The sequence below is a fragment of the Labeo rohita genome, chromosome 24 (assembly GCF_022985175.1).
Source record: "Labeo rohita strain BAU-BD-2019 chromosome 24, IGBB_LRoh.1.0, whole genome shotgun sequence".
In the NCBI taxonomy this organism is placed as follows: domain Eukaryota; kingdom Metazoa; phylum Chordata; class Actinopteri; order Cypriniformes; family Cyprinidae; genus Labeo; species Labeo rohita.
Window position 1 is genome coordinate 9,542,007 of NC_066892.1, and position 19,680 is coordinate 9,561,686.

Sequence of the window (19,680 nt, forward strand, 5' to 3'; positions counted from 1 at the left end):
TCTATCTGGCCACCTACCCATCTATCATCTACCCATCTATCTATCTAGCCACCTTCCAATCTATCATCTACCCTTCTTTCTATCTATGCACCTACCAATATATCATTTACCCATCTATCTAGTCACCTACCCATCTATCATCTACTCTTCTATCTATCTAGCCACCTTTCGATCTATCATCTACCCTTCTATCTATCTAGCCACCTACCTATCTATCATTTACCCATCAATCTATCTAGCCACCTTCCAGTCTATCATCTACCCATCTATCTATCTGGCCACCTACCCATCTATCATCTACCCATCTATCATCTACCCATCTATCTATCTAGCCACCTTCCAATCTATCATCTACCCTTCTTTCTATCTATGCACCTACCAATATATCATTTACCCATCTATCTAGTCACCTACCCATCTATCATCTACTCTTCTATCTATCTAGCCACCTTTCGATCTATCATCTACCCTTCTATCTATCTAGCCACCTACCCATCTATCTTACCTCCACTCCTACATTTGTGGCTTAACTATATATATCTACCCATCTACCTACCCAACTACTCCTCCATTCTTACATATCTATCTATCTATCTATCTATCGATCTATCTATCTAGCCATTTATTTATCTATCTAGCCACCTATCCATTCATCATCTACCAACTTTCCCTTATCTTCCCTTATTTCCACTCCTAAATTTATATCTTAAATATATCTATCTACCCATCTACCGTACTTACCCATCTATCTACCCAACTACATATACAACTACTCATCCATTCATCCACTTACATACCCATCCTTATCTATTGTTCAACTATAGGATCTAGCGATGCAGTCACACTTCAATAATCTAACAATAATCCATCTTAAACTTTCCCATCCAATCATGAGTCAAGACAAAACGGTCAACCACATTTGCGGCAGTTTCTAGGGGCATAACCTCAAGTTTCTATTACGTAAACGATAGTGTAATGCTAACACAAGCAGAAAGAACCTATAATAAAGCTCTGAATTTGGACACGTTTGTTGTGTAAAACCACTATTGTGGTCACAATATTAATTTCAAAGAGAATCGTTTCAGACCAAGAACACGTTTACCCAGTTAGCCACAAAAATGTTGGTATTTTCTAAACCAATCATTTGAGACAGTAAAAGTAATAATACTTACGTTGGCAATGTCCATCTACCTCCTCAAAGCCTGGCCGGCAGACACAGCGACCAATGGGCACCAGCCAACCTCCATCAGCACTGCAAAACATCCTAGGTGCCTCGAGCTCTTCCGCATCCTCCACACAAGTGCCGCGCACTTCCACCAGCGCTGAATCGCCACCCGTCACCGTGTCTGGGAACCGGGCCAGATTGAGCACCGCCAGAGGACAGCGTTTATAAAAGACTCTCACCGACACCAGAGCAATGCAAGCACCCAGGTCTTGAAACGCCAGGTACAAGCCCCTCTTACTGAGACCACTGATGTCTCGCACTTCCGTATTCAACTTCATAACACGATCCCCAACGTCCGTCTGCGTAAAGCTCTCGTCAGCCGCTATAGTGTCGATCTTGACATACTGGCTTTCTCGAATGTGGCGCAAAGGTGCGGCGACGGCATTGTTGGATTCGTGGTAGTACACGTTAAACGTCTCCTTACAAGTTCCAGGGACTCCCGGAAGACTGTTGCAGTCACGCAGAGTGAATTTGATTTCCACGTAGACACGTTGAGCACCTTCTCGCTGGATCAGTCCGGTGCGCAACCAGTTGTTCTGATTGGCTTCCATTACATTGCACACCTGGTACGTCCTCATAGGAATGTTCCTCTCGTCCATAACACTGATCTCCTCCCACTGACAAACAGACAAAAAGTCAATCAATGCAAAGAGACACACATCCCTCAGTGCTTTGGTAATTGCTCTTTGTACTTCGGCTCTGAACTTTTTAGACTCTTCTAAAAGATTTTGACAGACGCATGATGGGCACATTACGAGAAAAGGCTTCATTTAACTGTCAACAAGAGGAAAGTGCATCTGACAGGCAATCAGCTCAAAGTTATGAACTGAAGAGTCTCAGTTGTTTTGTTCACGCATAAATCAACTCATTGTTGATGCAGAGAAAAATGTATAATTGTGCTTCGGAAACTTCAATTGTTAAAACCCAAAGCGAAAACCATGAAAAATAACTTGGGTTGTTGGTTTGGCATTGACGTCAGCAAGTTTGTGGGCTACAAATAATGGCACGAAATTTAGCAACGTAAATCTTTCAGATCTTTCATTTCAGAAGCGTAGTACGCATACTGCTGGACATGCAAAACCTTGAATGTTTCCCCTGCTTTACAAGCACCACACAAAAACATGCGATATTTCTTTTTACAGGCACTCATGAATCTGAGCGTGACTGCTTGTGCCAAGGCCACTATTACAATCCATCATCATCTTGTGAAAATGGATTTGAATGAATGAAACGAAAGCGTGGGATGAGAACCAACTCCCACAGAGGAGACAGAGAATCGTTACTCAGCGGGTTGGCAAGGTTGTTCGAAATGAGACTTTCCTACGACCCCCCACAGGAAACTCTGAAGAGTCACAGCCTGTATGTTCACAGAGGGGAGCTGTGTGCATTTTTGAGGGTCAGAAAGATCAAGGAAAGATCAAGCAGTACACTTTAAATCTGGGGTGTAACAGCACTGGTTGGGGATGAATTAAAAGGTTTTAGGTTTAAACCCACAAGGGACAAGCCTTAGATGTTACAAATGTTGTGCAGGATTTAGAATGAACCATTCTAAGGTCAAATGCTTTTAAAATTTAAACGCTTTTCAAATTCACATCCAGACTTAGAATGTACAGAAAGTAATATAACTGAAATTTCAAAGAAGAAATTTTTAAAAACATTTTCTAAAACTTTATATTTTGATTTGAGCAAGTAAAATAAGCCTTGAGGTTTGATGGTTCATAGGCCTTACAGATAGCTAGAAACATATCCAGATACACATCCAGACCTGCTATCCTGTAAATTCTTTTTATTGGATATTGAAACTTTTAAAAGCTTAAATATCCTTTTGTAAGAAATAACAATCTGCACTTATCTCAAAACCTGTGTCGGTGGCTTCCATATTGAAATGACTTCTGGTAAAATCTTTGGCAAAGGTACTGTGAGAAAGGCCCAGGGCAACTTTCACAAGCATAGAGCTCTTAGTGTTTTTTTTTTATTTGATTGATCTACTTTAGCTGTGCTGTGCAGACTTTCACAGGTACTTACCCCCTCTGGTGGATACGCTTCCCAACCCAGATCACCTGGGGCGGACATAGAGTCGAGAAGAGTAACTGTAAAAGAATGAAAAGGACAGAGACACAGTGTTAATCAAAGCCACAGTGCTAGTATACTTAGCAGAGAACATCACATTTTCATCGTTCGTTCACATTTTTCATAAACAACAATGGGGTTTTTACACAGCATGATGTCATGTAGAGCATGAATCATTCAAGGCTACAGTCTTTCTGAATAAAATATACACAACAGAGCTCTAGAAATGTCAGAATCACTTGTAACAGCCTAATCAACACTCGATGCACTTGAGGTTATTCATTCCAGTTTTATTTAGATGGTACATTTACAGTGGATTTATTTTATCAACCTAAACCTCAGGCCAGATGGGGTTAGATATTCAGTCGTTACCATTACAAAACATGTGATTCACAGCTCCTCATGCAGTCTTTTTGAAATCTGTTCTCACATCAATATTTTCAGAGGTTGATGGTGCTATTTATAACAGTCTTTCAATCTCCCAATGGTCGAAGCCCTGAACTTCCCACTTTGAGCTCCGTTCCAAACCAATTACATCCCTGGCAACCAGGGTGATTAATTCTTAATCACATCCAAACCTCAGATGTTCCTCCTCTTTCACGCTGAATATCAACCTCTCCCTCTCCTGGCACACGTGTGTGCCCTTTTGTGACGATTTCAAAAAAAGGAAGAAGGAAAATGGGAGAATCAAAGACCATCTGGATCCAAATACTAATTAAAACTGACTGCCAATGGGTTTGTGTGACATGCAAACAGTGTGCATTTTTAAATCGCGCTTTGATGGTTGGTTGATGTGGAAACATGGATTATGTTTGGTTTTATGGGTCGTATACAGAGCAATTGGGTAAATTTGATGACTTGACACTCGAAGAGAAAACCATATGTAGAGGCAAAGCAGGATATTGCTTCTTAATCGAACACAGATTACGATGCCATTAACCACTGGTGCTCGTGTGGCTGTTTTCTGATGAAGGGGTAAAACCAGACAGGCCAATATATCAGTCCAAACGATCTGGAAATCATTCTGCTCGGCCTTTCAAAGACACATTTAATAAAACAAACAAATGAATACAGCCACAGGCCTCACACAGACCATTAATACAAACAGCAGGTAACATTTAACTCACAGCGAGGCAAAATTTGTTCCACCTGAGACATCGTTTCTGGCTCAGCAAGCATTTTTTAAACTGCTATACAGTCCCTGATGAAAAGACTAATGTGTTGTGTTTTGAAAACTAGGCTGCTTAAATCACAAACAACTAATATGCTCAAACTTTTAAATCACCAAGGCAGCCCAAGTTGGCAAATGTCTTGCTGTTTTAACCAGCAAGACCACTTGGTCAACCAGTTGCACCTGCAAGATCAGGTGCAACCAACTTAACTGGCATTGTTTTACAAGTAAACATAACTGCTGTGTTGGTCTTTCAGCAAGATAAGCACCAAACAGGGACTAACCAGAAGAAACCAGCATGAACATTATCAGATCTCATCACTACGAAGCCCAGGCTAGACCATTATTCACTTGCACAGTTGGGAAACCAGCTCAGATTTCACTGGCACAAAAATTAAACATTGATTTATTAATTTAAAATGTATAATTCCATATTTAATTTCATTTTTATTACATTTTTATATTTTATTAAATTACATTTTTTCAAAGCAGATTTTTTTTTGACAGTTTTCACACTATTCAATTATTTTGATAAACAATCCTTAATAAAAGAAATGGTCGCAACAGCTGCTAATAATTACAAGAAATTAATAAACACTTTCACCACAGATATAATGACGTAAATGGCAAAGCCATTTTTGCAATTTCAACAAAACTGATCTAACCTAACTAACCTTAGGAAGCCGACAAGCTTACGCAACCAAATGTCACAGAAACCCAAATGTTTAAGGAGTCTAGCTCTCTCTCCAAATTCCTAGTTCAAACACAGAAAGTCTTTCAATTCTTTGCCATCCAAAAGGTGAAAGATCCCTTTAATCTACCTGTCAAAGAAAAAATAGAAGGGGGTGTTTCACAAAGCTTGTTCCTGCAGTCTTTAGGGAAGGATATAACCAGGCTTGCTAAAAGACATGGCTGTATCGTGCAATAAAATGACAATTTTTGTAACTTAAATCCATTTAGGTACCAAAGCAGTCAAAAATAAGACAAGGAGATCATTGTTAAACTCACTTTACTGTCAGTAGCTGTGTTTCCATTACAATTCAAATTGTGCAAACTGAAATTGAACAACTCCTTTTATAGGAAAACAAAATGTTTTGGTTGCATAATCAGTTAATGAAAATGCTGTAATTTCTCAACAAATATTTACAGAAATTTATAAAACATCGCAAAAGGTTTGCACAAATCTGTAAACGCACCTACTATTACAAGATCAGGGTCATAACCATACCAGTTAAGTTGGTTAAGTCACACTGTAGGTGAAGCATCCCCTCTATTAATGGTTGAATGGAATGGCTTTTCACCAACCAGTTATATTTGAGCCCCCATTATCCCGAATACATGGACTAGGCCAATAAGATGTTTATGAAAACAGCTGGTTTAGGCAGAGTAGAGGATGGGGGCTTTTCTTCATCATTAGCTCTCAGCTGTGCAACTGTGGATGTGGCAAATGCTGGAATCCCTCGGGATGGCTGAGAGATCTTGGCACCTCAGGCCAATAGATGAGATTAACCATTAACACTGGGAAGAGTGCAGTGGTAAGCAATCAGCTCCAATGTAAACAGGGGAGCAAAAACTTAAAAATGGAAAAAGGAGAAGGGTAGGTTAAGAAAGAGAGAGGGAAAGGACAGATAAGCAGCTGGATATATGTCCTCAGGGAACTGAAAAGGACAATGGGGTCACTCTCGCTCATGCGTAGCCGCTGTCAGGTACTTCTCAAGTATCCTTTACTTAAGAGGTAAATCAATCTCTGAGGATGCTATTCTTAACTCTGAAAATGTATATTCTGTCACGACTATTTGGCATTAAAATCTTTACAATCTTCACAACTTACAAGCATAAAATAAGAGATTCTTATCTAAGAAGTGTATTCTCGCTAGTTTTTTTTTTATCTCTTTCAAGGCAAAGTGTGTTTTTTCCTCACCAAAAATCATGATAGTTCTCAAACAGGTTTCCTGAACACTTCCCCTTCTGTCATTGGTCAGACAAATACATAGCTCCGCCCCAAACGCACACCATTGGTTCAGTCTGTTGCTATGTCAAGCAGATCAGGATTCTTAAAGGGACAGTTCACTCAAAAATGAAAATTCTGTCATTAATTACTCTACCACAAGTTGTTCCAATCCCCTAAGACTTTCATAATACTCAGAATACAATTTTAAATGAAAAGATATTTTAAATGAAACCCGAGAGGTTTCTGTCTCTCCATTGACAATGTAAACAACTTTCACTTCGAAGACCCAGATAGGTAGCGAAAACATCATGGAAGTAGTCCAAACAAAGCAACCTGCTTGACAGAGCTGTCAAAAAATGATAAATGAAAAGAGTCATGTGTCCAAATGCTTAGTATTCAAGAAAAAAATACCAAGGTTGACCTACTACTTCTGCCTAGATTCTGAAGTGTGCATCTGATGGACACTTTAATATCCCATGAGACCAAGGGAGAGGAACTGTGAATGGAAGTATACCGAAACAAGTGAAGTTATATAAAGCATCAACAAAAAATTACACACATTTGTCGACATTTGTAAAATATTGTGTATGGTTCGAAGAAAATGACTCTGGGGTTACTGAAGCACAAAACATAGAGCCTGCAAAGACTGATATGTCAGTTTCCACAGCATCCACTCAAAGCACGGAAAGTATATCTATTGTAAGAGATTGGTATCGTAGAGTCGTCTTGACAGAAGTGGTGGGGTGTATTTGAAATGCAGTCAGCAGTTCCTGTCAGTCACTGCTGGTGGAGAGTCAAGAGGTCTGCTCTACTGGGAGGTGGTAAAAGAGCCTCTATTCTGCCTCAACTGACTGATGAGACCTGCCACAGAGATCCAGCCTGTCCGGCACAACCATTGCACTCATCTGACTCAATGCCCAAATGAACAGCCATCCAGTTACAGCCTGACACCCATGAGTGATCTCCTAATGTCCACTGACAAACCTGTTTAACACGTATGAATGAAGATGTTCTGGTATTTTCTAAGCAGACATGTTTATGTGCATCCACACAACTGGGTCCAAACACAGCGATGGAGGAGGTTTGTTTGTTTTTTTGCTTTTATGCTGCCTTCATTTGCCATCATAATTATCGTAATTACGAGTTTTCTAGTTGGAAACTGGACATGAATGGACTCTGTTGTATTTACGACTGGGAAACTGTAAGATAAATGGCTTTAATACAATTTCCTCAAGAAAAAGGCAAGAATGAACCTAGTGTCCTTCATGATTTCAATACTTTCCGCATTTGAAAATGACAAACTTGTAATTGTGACTTTAGAATAAAATAAAACCATATAGCACACAAAGGCAGCATTCATTTTGTCTCCATTGGGAAATATTCAGTTATAACAAATAGAAATTGTGTGTTCAAACTTCTGTCACATTTATGTCTCATTTCAAATTAGCAAGTAGAAATAATAAAATAAAATTAAAAAAATAATAATAAAATAAAATAAAATAAAATACAAAATAAAATAAAATAAAAAATTTCAACAATCAGAAAATGGAGCCTTATTGAGACGCTCATATCTCTGGGACTGAACGATGCAGGGCCTTGAAAATGAAGATTCCAAAAGAACCGTTTATCAAAAACTAGAATCTAAAATCATATGGCGATATCTTAAATACTTCTTCAGTTACAGGCACGCAAACTTTGACAGGTACGTTTAATAGGAGATGTTTTAAGATTCATTGATTTTCAACATTATTTCTTTTATGACATGACATTCCTCTTTAAAAGAAAACAATCATATTTCTGCAAACTGACCCACATTGGGGTTTTGTGTACAATGTGTACAATTTTAAAATTTACCCCTGGAGCCACATTAAAATTCCAATATCTCTGCAATTGAACCATGCAGGGCCTTAAAAATGAAGACATCAAAAGGAAAGTTTGTTGAGACCCAATATCTAAAAGGACATTAAGATATCTTAAATACTTCTTGAGTTACATGCATGCAAACTTTGGAGTAAAAACTGGAAAGTGTTGTTTCCCCATTTTTGAATCTTCACCACTGGCACATAATGTAACAAATATTGCTAAAGTCAACAGATTTCTTTCTTACTAACAAAAAGAACTAACAATCTCTGTGTAAAAATAACATTATGATGCTGCCAGCAAAAGTCATTTTTAACCCCCTGTAATTTGTCTCTGAATCTCAGGTGAAAATTGCCATTTTGACTGAAATAGTGGACTGCTTAGCAAAAATTCATCCATGACATTTAATATTTTGGCTTTCATCACTATACACGTTTATCTTTCTTCAGAAAAAACATTAGCAAAAACAAAAATCTGAGCTGTGGAAGTTTTGGAAATTTGGTTAATTTGACATGGAATGACCCTAAAATGAAAATAAAATAAAATAAAGACAAATTAAAATAACAAATTACATTGTGTAATAAAATGAATAAAGTACACAGTTCTCTCCTTTTGACTTCTGGTCTTATTTCACACCTAACTGAGGTTTCCTGACATTAGTTCTAACCTAGATTTATAAGTATTTATCCATAAAACAAAAGATTTCACGCTAGACTTATTTTACCTGGTTTCCATTCTTGATGTTCTTTTTGTACATTTCCTGGTTAGAATGAGCATTCTGCTGACAGAATGTCATAATCTACAAATCATGATCTTCACACTGGAGCCATAGGAACCGTGCCAAGCTCCAGACCACAGCATGAGACAGATAAGACTCAACCAAGACAGAAATCACCACACAATCACTGTTATCACTCAGACAAATACCAGAGAACTACAGCATCATATTGCCAAACAAGCTCTGCCGAGATAAAAATGTGCTCTGCCCACTCAGTATGGGGAAGAATAGACACCCAAAGTAGGAAGTGTCGAGTAAAATGAAGAAAATTTCCATGTATTGATAAATTATTATTCTAAAACACCACATAAAGTGTCAAAGAGCTACAAACTACAGCTGGTGGTTTTGGGTAAGATCTTACTAAAAGTATACAATTTCATTTTAACTTGCAGGAAGCACATCAGCTTGTGAATTACAATGAACACAAGGGCCATTTCCCATCCTAATAATGTGTGTCAGGCACGACTGACTGGCCATGCCAAGGTCTGTTTAATGATGAGAGCTGTAAACAGGCTGCTGCCAGACATGGCATGAAATGGTGACCCGTGTGTTTGTTAGCGGAAGACAGCAGGGAAGACACTCTTGGGATGCCTCATTAGAAGCACAGACACGGTTCGGACCACACCTGCCGCGTCGATGAGTCTGGATGTGTGTGCGGAGATACACAACAGCTATAAAACTGCACCCATGCTGGACACGAAATCCCAAGAGGGCATGAAACAGGTTACAACAACACAACAGCACAAGTCATAATTAGAGAGATTAAACTGGGCCGCACCAGAAGAGGATGACATCACCTTTGAGCTTGCGGTTGATAACGACCCCTTATAATTAGGGCTGATTAAAGAGATTAGTTTCTCAGAACGCCGCTGATGAGTAAGATGCTCAACGGTGCTGAAACATACCAAAAAAATTCAATATTAAAATGAATAGCGGTTCAAATTATGGATGAACCACTGAGGCGCATGGACTATTTTAACGTTGTTCTTACTACCTTTCTGGGCCTTGAACGTGTCAGTTGCGTTGCTGTCTATTTCATCAAAAATATCTTAATTTGAGTTCTGAAGATGAACAAAGGTCTTACAGAGTGAGTATTTAACGACAGAATTTTCATTTTTTGGGGTGAACTATCTCTTTAATACTTAGAGTTAGGGTTCAGTTATAATCCTAAATGAACAAATTTCATAAAACAAATTTAATTTATTTTCAAATTCTTCTTTAACTTCAATCAAAAAGAAAAAAAGCTTTTCGTAATACGCATGAAACAGCCGTTTTCAAATTCGGAATGAGTCTCTAAGCAATTAAGCCTTGCATTAACCAAAGGCAGGGGTCCAATCCAATAAAACCTCCCAGGAATCATACGGCACGAGCTTCAAATCCCCAGGAGAGCAGACCATCAGTGATAAGCGCAGTGCTGTTAATGAGATACGCACAACAGAATTCACACCGTCTCAGACATTAGAAAACATTAAGGCCGAGTATTGGTACAGAGAGTAGAGAGCATGTTAATGAAGGTGAAGGCACACAATAAGTACAGATCAAAGCTGTTGTCGGCTAAAAGGGTCTTGTGCATGTGAGCACACAAGGGATCTGTTTTAATCAAGTCTCATTACTTTACCAGGACCGAAATGTCCTAAATGCAAAAACGCAAAGCCCTCAGACAAATGAGCAGATGATAAAACACAATGACCTTTGACCTTTACAGAAAGGTGGGATGTAGGTTGAGCCTCTTCTTTTGACTGACAAGAGAAATGTACAAATCCAATCGAAATTGAACATGGAATCACATTCTAGAGAATCTGATAAATGTCTCAGTGCTTGTCTGTCCATTCAATGAAAGTGGGGTCCATTTGAGGGTTTTGGACTTTCATTGCAAAGCCAAGCAGTCGAAATGTTCTTCAAAACATCTTTTATGTTCCACAAAGGGAAAAGACACTCAGGTTTGGAACGACATAAGGCTGAGTAAATGATGCCAGGATTTTCCACACAACTATCCCTTCAACAAGCCAAGGAAGATTACATTAAGATTACATTTCTACTTTCCACCAGCTCAGCGATGAACACAGTGAGATGCATTATGACACTGATATGCTCAAGCAAAGGAAAACAGCACAATAATGAATCGCCTCATTCAGGAAATTCACATGGTGTATAACTCAATGGAACGCACACCCAGCTCTCCAGCCACGATCCAAAGCACTCATGTGCTTCTATCCTGAAATGCCATAGGCATCAAGACTCGTTCTACCGCATGAGCTGTCTGATCTGCAGGAGTCTGGATGCAGCCGGCGGCGATAAGGTCTAAGGTGTGCCATTCAAAGCAGCAGGAGACAGGAAAAGTAATAGCTCTCATGTTAATCGTTATATATATATAAACTCAACTCTGGGAATCTGAGTTGTCTCACTCAAGTGAATCAATCAACCTAGGCTCATATGTGTCTCTACTGCACAACTCTACTATACAATTCACTGCAGTTTCCAGCTGAAATGAAAACTGGAGGCAACAAAACAGCAACAACTTTTATTACTTTTCACACAACTTATGATTACAGGGGCAGATTATTGAATAATGCATAATTATTTTCAAGCAGCTCCTTGAACATTACCATGTTATGATCTCAAAAGACTTTGCAAACAAACACATTTTGAGGTTTGCATCATAAAACCATAAATGGATCATATAAATATAAATGTATATGTATGGCTCTTCTGATAGTAAATGTGCTCAAACGCTCACCTGGTACAGCAATGCACTTCGAGTACACAACACGACTCGCAATAAAAAAAGTTTGAAGTCTTTTAAAAACAAGCTAAAATAGCATGGTTGCTTCAGAAAATGCATTTTTCTCATGTTAGCATTAATCTTTTAGCGACACTCGACCAATGTGTGTTTTTCAGGGCCGAAGTCAATACTGATTATTTCAGATCAAATAGGCCAAAACACAATATTTTGAACCGATATATATGTCTGGTGTAAATATTAAAATTAATGTGAAAATTTAGAATAACAAGGGCTCTGACAAAAACTCTTTAAGTACTTTTAAATAATTTTATCGGTGAACTGGTTTTGAAAACAACCGATAACCATAAAAATGCTTAATATCGGTACCGATAATCGGCCAGCCCAATAATCGGTCGACCCCCAGCCATGAAACATAGTACGTACAATAACTAATGTGTCAAAATGTTACCAGAATTACCTTCATCTGTTTCAAATAAAACGGATTATGTTTTTTGTAAAATGTTCAAGAAGAAACATAACATTATTTTGCAGAAATTTCACCACAGACACATATTTCCAATGAACCGAGTTGGAATCAATAGCCCTCGTCTCTAAGCTTTATGTCATTAAATACATCTGTTGGACATCAGACTGGTCCATTAAAAATCATATGACCATGCAAAATTTGATTTCGTAAGGCTAGCTCCAAGTTTCCAACCTAATATCTTAAAGTGAAATGTTCAAGAACATGCCCTGCAAGGCAGGTATAGAACAGCAGCGCTGTCACGACTAATTAAGATCTGTAAATGTATCTTAAGTAAAGCAAATACCAGTCGAGCACTTGAAGTATTCATGTACAAAACCTTCTTTCTACCAACTAGAAGGGGAAAAATAATCAATACCCGCAGAAAACAAAAAGAAGGCCACAGGTTAGACTAATCAACAGACTTCCTCAGACAACCTGCAAACAAGAGAGATGCAAATTCAAGCTTCTCTGTAAGTCAGTAGCTAAGAGATGGTGAGAGGGAGAGTGAAAGAACGAGAGCAAAACAGAGCCTCAGAGCACGGCTGAATTGAACATAAAAAGTGTGTTTTCTCATGCTAATTTCCCTGCCAGAGTGCCGGGGAGGGAAACAAAAGCAGACGAGAAACCGTCACTAAATGCAGTAAGAACGTGCACAAAGGACGAGCTAATGAGGGGGACCTTAGCGCTAACTAGAAAAACAAGAGGGCAACAGAAAGCACTTATTAAAAATGAAAAGATCTTTATATAGTGCAAAAGGCTGTCCCAGGTACCTATGCTTTAAATTTATAGTTAAACAACCCTAGATCAGAGGTTCTCCACTGGTTTGGAGATCCAGATATAACAATGCCAATGCATAAAAAGTGTTTGCTGTGTATGTAATAATGTCTATTAATATCACCAATATATTAACAAATATATTAACATATTCGGGTACCAAATGTCTTTATTTTGATGGTTTCATGCTGTTGCCAATAATTCAGATGTTACTCATCTGTCTAATTTGGCTCTAGCATCTATTGAAACTATACTTAGTTCTATATAAATGTGACCCTGGACCACAAAACCAGTCTTAAGTAGCAAAGGTATATTTGTAGCAATAGCCAAAAATACACTGTATGGGTCAAAATAATTGACTTTTCTTTTATGCCAAAAATCATTAGGATATTAAGTAAAGATCATGTTCCATGAACATATTTTAGACATTTCCTACGGTAAATATATTTAAACTTAATTTTAGATTAGTGATGTGCTTTGCTAAGAACTTTATTTGGACAATTAAAAAAGGCGACTTTCTCAATATTTAGATTTTTTTGCACCCTCACATTCCAGATTTTAAACAGCTGTATCTTAGCCATATATAAATTATCATTCTCATTATGATCCTATCATAATAAATCACACATCAACAGAAAGCTTATTTATTCAATTGTCAGATGGTGCATATATCTCAATTTCAAAAAAATGTACTCATGACTGGTTTCGTGGTCCGGGGTCACAAATAGATTACTGCATATAATACATTTTTGTATTTACAGTTGTTGTTGTTTTTCATCAAAACAAATCAGTGACCCATTTCTGGTTTTTGACCAGCTAGGTAAGAACCACTATTATCAGATTTTCACTTTAAGGTTCAAGTTTGAGCTTGTGTGCATAAAGTTTTAGTGATTTAAGAAATGTTTCTGCAACATCTTGGTCTTTATTATCTCCAGAGGGGTGTAAATATCCAAGCACTGCAGTAACGTCTTCCAAAAACAGAAAATGTGCTGAGGAAGTCAGTCATTTGGACCCTGAATAGAAAACCAATGTAGTCATTAACATTAAATATGTGCTGATGTGTTTTAGTTTTGCCAGAAGACAGATATCAAGCATATGTCGATATGGGACATGTCTACCATCCTTAATGCAGAAAATGCTTACAAGACAAAAACTCCACAACAAGAAGTTAATAAACAGTTCGTTCACACGAACACAGATGTGAATCTGCTCGCAACACAAACATTCACAGGACCATATTGTAAAAATCACCTCAGGGATACCACCAGCTGGCGGTTAGAGGAAGTGCACACCTCTATAACAACCACAATTTACACCAGCACAAATGTTAGCTGAAAGATTAAGTTAAATGTACAGATTGGAGATGTGCGCCACATAAAAACCTTTTTGACTCACACTGTCAAAGCCTTGCAAAGTGTATTTTAATTTCCCAGCCAAAGACATCATGCACAAAATCCTATCTGATAGATTCCACCTAAATGTGTATTAAAACCCACCATTGAACCTTCCCTCTGACAACAGCACAATGGGTGGCTTAATCCTAATCTCATAACAATGAGAAGTAAACCCGTTTTAATCTAGTGAGGTTAATTTATTGTCTGATTTTTTGAAGGCTCCGAGTGAAATAAGTCAGTGTGGATTGGGTTGTAAACTGACATCCCTACATCTCTGAACATAAATGCCTGATATCTGTATATTTCAGATGACAACATAGCATTTTAAGTAACAAAGGTCTATAATATCACTGGCTCACTTGAAAATTGAAATAACCTATTTCTTATTAACTTCCCTCACTTACAAAGTTGTCTCTTGGCAGTTTCAAAGAAGCTGGATCGCAAGAGTCAAGTATTTGATATATAGGTCTGGATGGGTTAGAATACCAAGTCTCTGTGGGAGCAGCTCTCTCTGATCTCTCCTAATTAATTGTTTAATTAAGCAAATGAGTGTCTCACATCTATTTGTCATTGCTCACAGCACTGCCTGTCCAAACCATCCCTGGCAATGCTAAACACCCATCAAACCACAACATATAAATACAACTTGATTTAGTCTGAACGGTCTTAAAAGTACTGACAGTTTAGTATTAAACATTATTTGTGTATATCCATTTCCATCTGTGTCAACCCCTCAGGGTTGTTTTTCAAAACAAACTACAAAAAAGTCCTAAAAATGAATTTCTGGCCAGCATCAGATCATATTTTGATCATAAACACATCCTTGTTTTTAATCTTTCAACTCAGCAGTGTTCAGTCAAATTATTGGGTCATTCGTCAAATGTTGCTACGATAACATTTTTTGTTACTCAAATGAGGATACTGCATTTTAACGTCTGCGTATTAATGTTTTCTAACTCCAAGGCATATCCTATCTTTAAAGCATCTAATTTTAATGGGATGGCCCCGGGAGAGAAACGAACGTACGTGAATTTGCCTTGACTCACTTAATGATTCGCTGCGAAAGTCCAACGAAATCCAAGAACATCCAAAGCGCACAAACATGACAGCGATTGTATGCCTTACCTTCATTATCCGGATAATTCCTCAAGGCTTGACACAACACAAATATGTGAAAAGGAGCAAGAAAAGAGTAAATCCTAAAGAGAGCCATTTTCAGGCGGCTCTACGCGCCTGCATCCCTGTGCGTAAACTTGGGCTGGTGAGCCGGCGGCTGCGCTGGAGAACTGAACTGAGCTGAGCTGGAGAGGAAACAGCGCGCCTGTTTGAAGGTGGATCCGACACTGGATTGAGCTGCTCTCTCCCCCTCTCTCTGGCCACAGCGAGCTGGATGAAGGGGGCGTCACGCGTGTGTGCGTGGCGTCAAAAGTAGGCGTGCGCGAGTGCGTATGCTAGAAGACTTTCTGAGCTGTAAATAGTGGAAAAAGTGATAGATAGATAGATAGATAGATAGATAGATAGATAGATAGATAGATAAGACTGGGTTTCGACACAAATTCGATTCGATATATAGCTACTCCAATACATGGCAAATTTTCAAGGAAAAATATCTGTCGACAAATGGTGTAAAATATCCATGAGAGTCATTACTATAATATTAAAGGTTAAAATTATAATAGTACTACTAAACTAAAAAAATTAACTAAACTTTAACTTTACATTACTATTTAAATTCTACTCCAGTTCGTTTTTATTAAAATATAAACTTAAATTTGTGGCTGCCCTGGTGAAAAAAAACAGTATATGCTGGTAGGTAGGTTTTGATGCTGGTTTAAGCTGGTCCTTTGCTGGTTTATGCTGGTCCTTTGCTGGTTTATGCTGGTCCTTTGCTGGTTTAAGCTGGTCCTTTGCTGGTTTTTGCTGGTCATGTTGCTGGTCAAGGACCAGCATAAACCAGCTAAGGACCAGCATAAACCAGGAAAGGACCAGCACATTCCAGCATCAAAACACACCTACCAGCATATGCTGTTTTTTTCACCAGGGTGTCATAAAAACTTAAAAGATCTATTCAAATGTAAACATTAAAGAACAGTAAAAATTATAATAATTGTTATATGGTGCATATATTTAGCAAAATGCTCCTCTAGAGTTAATTTTTCTAGCTAACTTATTTATGGTCACTGAATATGTTTTATCTGAGGTAGATGTGATGTTATGTTACATTATTTACAAGCTGTTATACTGACATTTTTCCACAGGTTGAAACACTGAATGAGCAATTACATGAGATGGGATACGGACAGGGTTGCCAGGTTTTTACAACAACACCTGTCCCCTGTAAAAATTCTAGGGTAAAATACACATTTTTGGGAGGGGTTCCCCTGATACAGTTCGCATTCCAAGGGCTAAATATAACATTATTGGGGTCGCTTCAACCCGCAACAACAGTGTTAAAGTAGCCCAATTCCGCAGGAAACCCGTGGACTTGGCAACGCTGGATACAGATTTTAATTGTACTCTTTCTTTTGACCTACCTTCGGATGTTCATTCATGTTTATTTTGTGCTGAAACTGGTATCAAATCAGAGGACACTATGGCTACGTTCACACTGTGAGCCTTAGTGCTCAATTCCGATTTTTTTGTACAGCTGTAACATTGTTACAATTCCAATGTAAACAGATCATGGTTCTGAACCAACCCATATGCGCGAAAAGACAATACGAACAGGGTTGCCACGTTTTCACAGCAAAATCCACCCAATTGCTTATCAAAACTAGTCCGAAAGTATCCTAATCGCATTCTGGGGGTAAATATAACATTAGTGGTGTCACTTCAACCCACAGAGTTGATAAACAACTGACGGCAACAGTCAAAAAGTATCCCTATTCCGCTGAAAAAAAGTGGACTTGGCAACAGTTGCGCAGCACGCCATCATTTACAGATATAAAAACGGATGATGTAGATAGATAGATAAATAGGTAGATAGATAGATAGATAGATAGATTGACTTACATCACCCATTGTCATTGGCAATTACTTATGGACATCCGGATCAGAGGGTCAAAGTCAGTTTCCTGCCCTGCTGTGGCAACGTGCTGCCACGTTCACCTGACCGTGTAAGTCATTTCACAGGCATGGGGACGCAAAGTGAACCAACACAACAGAGCCCATTAGACCAAAACCTCAATGTTTGGTATTTAAAGATGAAGGTCAAATCAATACTCTTACTGCTCCTGGAAAAAGGCCACCGTTTCCCCCCTCTGCCAGCTGGTTCCTCCCACGCAGGAGCCCTCATAAGCTCTGTCACCTACCAAAAAAATGACATCACATTTCATGTGGCTGAATGTGATGGCAGGGAGTGTAAATGAGATGTCTCTACTGTGTAAGCCCTCTCCAACAATGGCTGACAGACAATCAGGCACACTGCCCGGGGTGTGTGGAGGAGTGCCGGGGGTGTTTATGATGGCTCAGACAAGCCTGTACACACCAGAGCTGAAAAATAAATGCAGTGAGGTTTTTTAGTGCTACTGTCTTTTTATCTGCATTTCTCTGTCTTTCTCTTGCTGTCTATCACACTATTGGTGATAGGCAGGACAGTCTGGAAAGAACATGTGCATGAGGCAACCAATATAGGAAGCTACATTCTAAAGTTTCCACCAAAACTTCTCTTGTACACTTTTATTTTGTGTTTGCATGTAAATTAAAGGAATAGTTCATGTTGTTTCAAACACATATGACTCTCTTTCTTCTGTGTAAAACAAAAAAGATAAGTTAAACTGGTTATACAGTTCCATGCACTTATATGAAGGGGGAAATTAAGCTTTTAAGCCTCATAAAGCAAAAATCACCATGAAAGTGTAATAAAAGTATTCCAAATAACCTGAGTGCTAAGACTTTTGGTGCCATACAGTGGTGTTTAGTGAGAAAAAAACCAAATTGTTCACTCATGACTGTCCTTTACCATGTTTTCTACAACCATTGTGAGTGGACTGAGTCAATGAGTTGAACACAAGAACTAAATGACTGACAAGAACAGTTCATTCACAAATTAAACATTGCAAATAAATTGACTTTTATAATGTTTTGTATACTTTTTAAGCTTATAAACTTCAAAACAAAATGAAGGTGAGTAAATGATGACAGTATGTATTAAAAGATCCATTGACAAGATCTGACTCACAAAACCGTTCATTCACAAATTAAACATGGGAATTTCTGTCATAAATTGACATTTCTTGGTGGTTTTTGCATAATTTTAAGCCTGAAATCTCCAAAAAAACATAAAGGTGAATAAATGATGACAGAATATTCCTTTTTAAATGTCATCCCAACCCTAAAATTACTACGGTTTTCATTTTCCATGTATTCGAGAACCACTGTGATTGGATCCAAATGAGTCAGATTTGTGAACAAATGATTCATTTTGCTTTTATGTAAACCTTCCATGTGACTGCAACTGGAAAAACACAACAATGAACGAACTTAACAAAAACAGTGTGGTGTGATTTTTTAAATTAAACAATGCATACCTCAATCTGTTATATATCACAATTTCAAAAGATTCATTGACACGACTTGTTCATTTACAAATCAAACATTGCACATTCTGTCAAGAATTGGCCAGAAAATGGGGACACTATGAACTTTTATCTAGTTTTGCATAATTTTAGACCTAAAAGCTCCAAAACAACATAAAGGTGAATAAATGATGACAGATTTTTCTTTTCTTCTTCCATTTCTTCTTGAATGTCATATCTCTTTACTTTAAAATAACTAAGGGCCTGTTGAATTTTTAAAATTGCCCCCCTGCATGCATCAGTGACCTGTCAGATGAACCTTCCTGTTTGGGGAAGATGTGGTCACGACGTGTCTTCCACAATGTCTCCCACTGCACCACATCCCCAACATAAACCCCTTTCATTATTTAGCACAGAGGAGTGAGAATCTGTACCCATCAGCCTGAGAATCCAAAAGCTATGGCAGATCCGAGATCTTCATGCCCGCACTTATTAATGAAGTGGGGAGGGACTTTGACAGGTGTAACAGGGCTGACAAATACATATCAACCTTCAACCTAAGACCTCCTGTTGGTTAGCGCAGATAGCTCGAGACTAATGAGGCTTGCTGGCAAGCTCCAGAGGCCAGACAGAGCACGAACGATCATGTCAGCTGCAGCCGAGAGCCACATGCTTTCATATTTGTCTATCAT

At 38.4% G+C, this 19,680-nt stretch overlaps 1 protein-coding gene across 2 annotated transcripts in view; it reads right to left on the bottom strand.

The window, feature by feature from the left end:
* The window catches only part of ek1 (eph-like kinase 1), an 83,369-nt gene extending 67,537 nt beyond the window's left edge, over positions 1-15,832 (bottom strand). For both annotated transcript variants that reach the window (XM_051097957.1, XM_051097958.1), the window contains exons 1-3: positions 15,597-15,832; positions 3,251-3,315; positions 1,173-1,842 (exon numbers count right to left, since the gene is read on the bottom strand). In XM_051097957.1, the coding sequence (XP_050953914.1) occupies positions 1,173-1,842; positions 3,251-3,315; positions 15,597-15,684 (823 nt within the window). In that variant the 5' untranslated portion in view covers positions 15,685-15,832. The remainder of the gene's footprint in view (positions 1-1,172; positions 1,843-3,250; positions 3,316-15,596) is intronic.
* Positions 15,833-19,680: the final 3,848 nt, after the last annotated feature.